The sequence below is a fragment of the Salvelinus fontinalis genome, chromosome 36 (genome assembly GCF_029448725.1).
Source record: "Salvelinus fontinalis isolate EN_2023a chromosome 36, ASM2944872v1, whole genome shotgun sequence".
Lineage (NCBI taxonomy): Eukaryota > Metazoa > Chordata > Actinopteri > Salmoniformes > Salmonidae > Salvelinus > Salvelinus fontinalis.
The window spans coordinates 4551346-4559660 of record NC_074700.1 but is presented as its reverse complement, the minus strand read 5'-3'; the positions used below and the strand labels follow the sequence as shown (position 1 = coordinate 4559660).

The window sequence follows — 8315 nt, the reverse complement described above, 5'->3', positions numbered from 1 at the left end:
TTGTGGTGGGAACATGTTGGTCTGAGCAGGTATGATGTCATTGATGTTTGTTGTAATGTGTGTGCGTCTGATTATTGTCTTTTGTTCATATATGGTTGTTGTTTGATAAAAAAACGAATAAACCAGATCCACTGCGTTTTTTTAAATGTTCCCCTCTAATTTAGACCTGGAACACCAGGTGGGTGCAATGAATTATCAGATAAAAACAGAAAACCAGCATGCTCCGGACCTTGTAGGGTTAGAGTTGAATACCCCCTGCTCTACACCGTCTTTGGCTATGAAGCGGTTTCCTGGCGTTCACTTGCTCTGCAACGATGGAAAAACAATGACAACACACACATAAGTAGTAGAGATAAAAGGTAATAACATGGTCGATCAAGTTAACCGGTATGAATAGATCATTTATTTCATAAAACAGTAGTTTATATACACTTCAAGTGAGATACAGTTCCAGTCTTGACCTTGCTAACCTCCCACCCAAGTCCAACTCAACAGAAAAGGGCCCATTGGAAATGTCACACATTAAAACAAGAGGGCATAGTCAAACTGACAAATCAAAACGAAGCATAAAGAGAAGCAGATTTACTACAAATCTAAATGGTCAGAACTCATCATCATGATGCCCCTATTATTCTATTTCATGGCAAGGTCAGATTTGTAAAAAATGTGTTCAATAATTTAAAACGGGCCATTTATACTTACCGGGTTGCACTTCTGTGATATAAGGCGTGTTCACATGCTATCAGAGTTACCGGAAGCTCTTCAAAAGCACATCCACACAACACACACAAGGATCCTCGATGGTCACGTGTGAGGGACACTGATACAGTATGACAGGAAGTACTCAACAAGACAAAATAAAAATCCTTAAAAACATGGGATAAATTGTCCAAACGACAGTGTGAAAACTACAGGGGTGAAACTGCACGAGGTGACAAGAATGATTGTTCTTTTTTATTGCAGTATTGCAGCGTTCACCGCAAAAAGGCAGTGCATCCGTCTTCATACAGTGATCTGAATGTCTACGTGCACAGGGGGGGTGAGGAGTGATCCACAACAGCCAAAGGGGATCACTAAATGCTTGGGGGGGCTCTGGAGTATGGCGCGTTCTGTACGGTACCTGCATTCGGACCTAGCCTCCAATACATTCAGAATAATCTACAGAGGAGTTATCTTTTTGGCAGGTGGTGGTGGTGGCGGTGGCAGACATGAAAGCAGTAGTACGATCTGTGAACTGAACACCACACCAAAGCGTCTTGTTGAACAACTCTCTCCCATTGAGCTCACACCTTGAAACGGGGTAAAATCAGAGCTCCTAACACGACGCAGGTCTTTCAGCTACATTAGCAAAGGCATTACGGGAACAGGGAACATACAGCGTGCAATAGATCTGAGCCACACTGCTCCTCACCATGGAGTAAGACCGCTTCTGATTGGGTTACAGCACATACCGAGTGAGAACATCCAATAGAGGAAGGGCATACTGAGGCCAAATAGGGATATCAGCATTTCGACACAGAAGATCCTCTGCAATCTCTTTTCCTTTTCTGAGTCGTCTATTGCACACCGGCATCGGTAACACATTTGGTGCAGCAGCTTCAAAATCAAACCGTTACATATATTAAGATATGACACTTCAAATAGAAACAAAGAAATCAGAATAATTCATTGACAAATGAAATGTGCAAAAAAGAAAAATAACTGAAAAAAATGCAACCGACATACACAACGACACAGAAGATTCTCGTCATCTAAGTTAGCCGTTCCAGTTTAAAACCACTTTAGTGTACGTATAAGGACATCATTAAATATCACTTCCATTTATTTTACCCAGGCAGCTTATTTCCTCATTGAAGAGGGTTGGTAAAATGTTTCTTTAACAAGTTAACTGTAACATTGTGGTGCCTCAAACAATACTACATACAAAAAAATGCTATTTGTTGTATTTCCAATGAATCTTCATAAGAATAAAAATCAATTCCTATCCACTCTTTTCAAGCCGATGAACAGTTGTCCCCAAATCAAACACCCACGGCTTCTCCTTGGGAGTCTTTAGGTCATAGAATGGTACGGAAACAAATAAAAACAAACGAATGAACGGCAAACAAATTAAAAACACATTGAAACCACATCAGACCAAACAAAAAAAAACAAAGGCTAACAGTAAAAATCACAGCTGATTTGTAGGAATGACCAACGGCAACGGAGGCTGGGAGTAGAGGTAGAAAGGGAGGAGAAAGTGAGAAAGAGGAACTAGCATCCCTGCTATAGACATATGGGAGTGTACAGTACATTCGAGAGCATCCTTCGTCTGCCCGGTTCGATATGGGGAAGGGGGACACAACATGTGTTGAGGGGGGTCATAATAAGTCCTCGTACCCCCTTACCCCAGTCTTTTCCAGACCTCCAGTGTCTCTGCTCCATGAACCAGGTCCAGGGGGAACACAATGGCTGGTTTTCCCCATCCGTGAGCACTCCGAGCCTGGGTATGTCCATGCCAGGGAGGGCATGTCTATCTGGGTCCCAGAGGGCAGCTCTCACACACAGCCTGGCCTGGGCTAGTCTAGTGTTTCATACGGTCAGGTGGAGTACTGGGTCGGAGAATGAGCGTGTGTCTGTGTTGTTTTGCTCCTGGATAACTGGACTCAGCGCTTTAGGACTGGACTGTTCCGCTCCTGCAAGGCCTGAAGAACCTGAGGACGCCAAAAGGAGAAACAAGGAAATATCAGTCATGTTAAACAGGGAGCATGGAGTTCATACCATACTCAAAGGAAGAGGCATGGTGTGATCTCATGTATTCAATCACATATGAAAGGGCTTCCAGGAAATTCCATCAAGCCTCATTCTTTAGAATGCTGTACACAAACAGTGGTGCTAACCAACAAAGCACAAACCTAGAGCTGACATAAGTGTCCCTTCCCCCACCTTCCTAACTCTGTTGCGCCGCACCTGAAAGAACGTCTATTTTCAAGATACTATTTTGAAGTCAGCTGCCTCAGAAGGCTTCTTAGCACATCCCTCGTAAAAACAAAAACCGAGGAAAACCAGAGATGTTCACGTCTGTGTGTGTCATCTCACCTGCCCCCATTTCCTGTTCTTGCTCGTCATGTGGACGGCGTGGATGTGTGAGAAGAGCTGGTCGGGGGAGATGTGTTCGGGCAGGCGGGTGAGGAACTGGGCGTTGTGGATGAAGTCCATGCGGGTCAACACGTCCTCGTACAGGCGCAGGATGCCCAGGGCCACCCGGAACAGGAACTCATCACCGTCGCGACAGAACACGTCCCACACCCGACACGCCAGGTCCAACGGCAGCGACTTACTGTACAGGGTGAAGATCCTATAGATAGATAGAGATACTTTATTTGGTTACACCTTTCCATATTGAAGCATTGAGGTACAAAAGGTATCAGACAGAGGCCTGCCGTTATTTTCACACACAAACACATTCACAGGCGTGAGTAGTCCATCGAGACATGGACGCAAACACACCAGGCATACACTAACGAGCACAAAACCACACACAGTCCAATGCACAAAAAATATAACAATGAGCAAGAAGAGAGAGTGAGAAAGAGAATGCAGATAAGGACAATGGCATTTGAACAGATACGGCGCTGTAAAATCAGCAAATTCCCAAACTATCTACAGATTAAATGTATTTTCTTGGGACACTTTTGGTTTGAATGGGATTTATTGACATGGTCCAATAGCTTATGTGCAGGGCTTCCTCTCTTGCCTTCCACCTCCCCCTCATCTCTTAATCAGTGTATAAGTAACTGATGTGAAAACTGGCAGCTGTGTGGTGAGAGCACGGGGTGGGAGAGGAGACCACCGGTAAAGCCACTCACACGTCCGGTCTTCTCAGTACACAATAACACATTCTGAAGGGCAAAAATTACACAGAGGAAAAAAAAAGTAACGACAAAACAGGTCAATCTTTTAATCGGATCTTTTTTCATATTCGTAAATGGTAGGTGATCTTTCATTTCATATATGTGGCACAAAAATACAGATTATACACACATTTGACATGAGCAAAAGGATTAAGAGAGAAAAAGAGAGGGGAGAAAGAGATGGTGGTCCGACTTACCAGTCAATTAAATAAATATCGGGGGTCATGTTGTTTTCCTTGAAATGTACAAACAGCTTTGGTAGGTTTTCTTCAAAGAACACCTCAAACGCTGCAAAGTACTTCAACATCTGAGGAGGTAGAAGCAGGAAGAAACAACCGAGTCAGATAGACCACATAGCCCGGCTCTCGGAGCCGTGACTCAGACAAATGTAATAACGTCGCTACAGTTGCCAACAGGGTGCTAAGTGCTATGACAAATCAGTGCCAACAGGGTGTGCAGGCTTTTGTTCCAGCCCAGCACAAAACACCAAATTCAACTAACTGTAGCGTGTGTGTGTGCGTGTGTCTGACTAAACTGTACTCACAAGGCTGTGGTCCACTCTGAAGAAGGCCATCTGACAGGGCTTGTTCAGCAGGTTGGCGAAAGCTATGAAGGCGTCCGGCGTGTCCAGGTTGAGGATCAGCACCGCCGCGATGAACGACATGCCCTGCACCTGAAGCCCCAGGGAGGAACAGGTGCTCGTGACTATGTTAAGTGTATGTTAGCAGTGCTACACTGCTGTAGCTATGTTGATATATACTGCATCTCAGTACTGTGCACTCAAAAATGAACACACGAGATGTGTTAGTGATGTGCACGGTTATAGTAGTGGGGTGGTGTTAGTGTTGATGTTAAGTGCTCGTGGTGGTGTTCATGACTGGTGTTAGGCGCCTTACTACGAGGACTAGTCATAATGAGAAGGGGGAAAGGAGATTATATAACACTTAACCTGAACTCTCCATCTATCCCAGAGGCCTTCAATCTATCCTAAGGCCTGACATATGGGGTCAGTCCAGGGCTGTATAGTACAAAGCAGGATCAATGAGTTAGCCAGCTAACTTTCAGAAAGAACCAGAAATAACTGATTATCTGGTTCGTTAAGAAAAGTAAACGTATCCGTTTTGGGTTGTTGAGTCAATTAGACCATGTCAAGGTCATTTCAGAATACTTAGGCCAGTGGCGAACTCATTGATCTTGCATTATCTAATACTCCTCCAGAAGCCGAGATGCATTTCTCCGTAAACACACTGTGTGCTGTTTCGCAGCATGGGTGTGGTGCAGCCACAGTAAACATGTCTAGTAGAGTATACTGACTTAGAGGCTTTTACCACATACAGTCCAACTCATTTCATTAGACTCAAAGGCAATCGCAAACGGGCTGAAAGGTGGGCTTAGTTAATCTGGTGTGTGGAAGGTTCCGGGAGCATGATGAGGAACGCAACCAAAAGAGATCAAAACGGTTAGGTCAGTGCTGCATTGGAATACACAGATGTAAGCACATTAACACACACACACAGAGAAAGGGCCAGGTGGGGTGGGCAAATACCTCAGAAAAGTTTGACTAATCTTGTTGGCGCGATGGAGGCCTACTGCTTGTCTCTCAGACTACATATACTGGCTGTTACGTAGAGCAGAGCGAGGTTGTCCCCCCAAAAAACAAGCTGCTCCCTATATAGTGCACTACCTTTGACCAGGGCCCATAGGGCTCCAGTTAAAAGTAGTGCACTATATAGGGAATAAGGTACCATTTGGGACAAACCCCTAGGCTAACGTATGACTCACTGCCACTTTATTCGTACCCTAAGATACAGTGCTCGTCTATGACATTACACAATAGGGCTGAGATAGAAGGAATGGTTTCTGATTAAGCCCTTATTGTGTGGGGGCCCTTGTGCTTCCGACGAAAAGGCATTAAATACTGAGACACTTCGCATACACACAAAGGCACAGTCTTAGACCAATGAGGAACTCATAAAGTGTGTGTGTGTACTTACGTAGCCAACGTCTGGCCTATAGCAGGTGTATGCTCCCAGGATGCTGTGCAGCACGTCGTAGTATGGACCTCCCTGTCCAAACACAGGAGGAATTTTAACACCGTAAATTATTTTAGACTACCTGCTAATTACCATTGAAAACGACAGAAGGAATACTAGGTTGTCTTCGCTGGCATTTTCAATCTCGCCTTGTCCCAGTCTGTAATCCCAAACACGTTTCAAGGGGACCACCATCGTCCCTGTTCCCAAGAGCTCCAAGGTAACCTGCCTAAATGACTATCACCTTGTATCACCCACATCTGTAAATATGAATTCCTTTGAAAGGCTGGTCATGACACACATCAAACACCATCATCCCAGACACCCTGGACTCATCCCAATTCACATAGAGCCCCAACAGATCCACATGTGATGCTATTTCAATTGCACTGCCCTCTCCCACCTGGACAAGTGGGGAAATAACCGAGAATGCTGTTCATAGACTACAGCACAGCGTTCAACACCATAGTCCCCTCTAAACTCATCACTAAGCTGAGGACTGAACACCTCCCTCTGCAACTGCATCATGGACTCGCCTGACTGGACGACCCAAGGTGGTGAGGGTAGGCAACAACACCTCTGCTACGCTGACCATCAACACAGGGGCCCCTCAGGGGTATGTGCTTAGTCCCCTCCTGTACTCCCTGTTCACCCACGACAGCGTGGCCACGCACGACGCCGACAAGTTCTGACGACAACGGTGGTAGGACTGATCCCAGACAGCGATGAGAAAACCTACAGGGAGCTGGTCAGAGATATGGCAGTGTGGTGCCATGACAACAACCTCTCTCGCTCTCTCTCTCAACGTCAGTAAGACCCGTAAGATAGGATAAAGAGGGCAGAGCATGCCCCGATCCACATCGACGGGGCTGTAGTGGAGCGGGTCGAAAGCTTGAAGTTCTTTGGCGTCCACATCACTAAGGAATTATGGTCCACACACACCCGCACAGTCGTGAAGAGCGCACTAGTGTCTCCTCCCCCTCAGGTGGCTGAAAAGGTTAGGCAGCTGCACCATTTGTGAGCAGCTTGACTGGCTGCATCATCGCTTGGTATGGCAAATGCACCACCAATGACCGCAAAGCACTACAGAGGGTGATGCGGACGGCCCAGTTCATCACCGGAGCCGAGCTCCCTGCCATGCAGGACCTCTACATCAGGTGGTGTCAATGAAAGGGACGAAAAATTGCCAAAGACTCCAGCCACCCCAACCCATACTGTTCAATCTGCTTCCGTCTGGCAAACAGTACATGAGCATCAGCTCTCTGACCAACAGGCTTCAAGACAGCTTCTACCCCCGAGCTAAATAGTTAATTAATGGTTACCCGGACAATCTGCACTGACCCAATCTTGCACCGACTCTATGCACACTCACAATACTATATATACACACTATATACACACACACTCCCACTACATACACGCACACACACGCATACCGACAACACATACACACCAATTCATTTAATCTACTGAATAAAGTGATCATCTATAGAGTTGATATAGTATTATTAAATAAACAGTTGTGGTTGTTGTTCTGCCACTGACCTGTTGGAAGATACAGAGGTGTGGGAAGGTTCTGGAGATGTCCAGTGTAATCAGCTCCAGACTGGCCTCTCTGTCCGCCAGGGACAAACCTGCATCTACACACGCGCATAGACACACAGACAGACCGAGACAGACAGACCGAGACAGACAGACCGAGACAGACAGACCGAGACAGACAGACCGAGACAGACAGACCGAGACAGACAGACCGAGACAGACAGACCGAGACAGACAGACAGACATGGAGGATAGAAGAACATGTTAGAAACACATTGAATGATTCAACAATCACACGTTTCTTGTAGCCAACTCTCGTGTTCTGCAACCTTCTGTAGGCTATATTTAGAATCAAATGTGAGTCAGATTGAAATCCTCCACCATTTGTAAGACAGGTCAAACACTTCCAATTGCACTTTAGAAAAAAGGGGATAAAGAAATGAAAGTAGCATATTTTTCTGTCTCTACCGTGTACTCCCAATCAATCACTACCTTCAGTCTCTGGTTCAGTGGGTGGTGCAGTAGGCATCGATTTCCACTTCTCCCTTGCCCTGGCCAGACAGATGTTAAACAGCTCTGTGGACAAATAGAATACATCACAACTTTACGCCTGTTATAGCGCACACACACACACACACACACACACACACACAAAATAAAACCTGCCCTTGAGCCAATTAACATGGGAGTAAAATCACAGACAGGGACTACGCTAGTAATCCTATCAAAAGCCTTCTGCTGCAGCACATCAAGGCTGAATACATTCTCAAGGTCTTCTCTCCATTATCAAAGACCTTTGCAGTGTCTCAATGGTGCTGTGCTTATCTACTGGCCTTCTAGACCTGGC

At 45.7% G+C, this 8315-nt stretch overlaps 1 protein-coding gene across 2 annotated transcripts in view; it reads right to left on the bottom strand.

Moving 5' to 3' along the window:
• Positions 1-380: 380 nt before the first annotated feature.
• LOC129835056 (TBC1 domain family member 14-like) overlaps positions 381-8315 on the bottom strand; it is a 73136-nt gene continuing 65201 nt past the window's right edge. For both annotated transcript variants that reach the window (XM_055900403.1, XM_055900404.1), the window contains 7 exons: positions 7961-8044; positions 7472-7566; positions 5888-5959; positions 4438-4566; positions 4091-4200; positions 3079-3337; positions 381-2693 (listed from right to left, as the gene is read on the bottom strand). In XM_055900403.1, coding sequence (XP_055756378.1) covers positions 2646-2693; positions 3079-3337; positions 4091-4200; positions 4438-4566; positions 5888-5959; positions 7472-7566; positions 7961-8044 — 797 coding nt within the window. In that variant the 3' untranslated portion in view covers positions 381-2645. The remainder of the gene's footprint in view (positions 2694-3078; positions 3338-4090; positions 4201-4437; positions 4567-5887; positions 5960-7471; positions 7567-7960; positions 8045-8315) is intronic.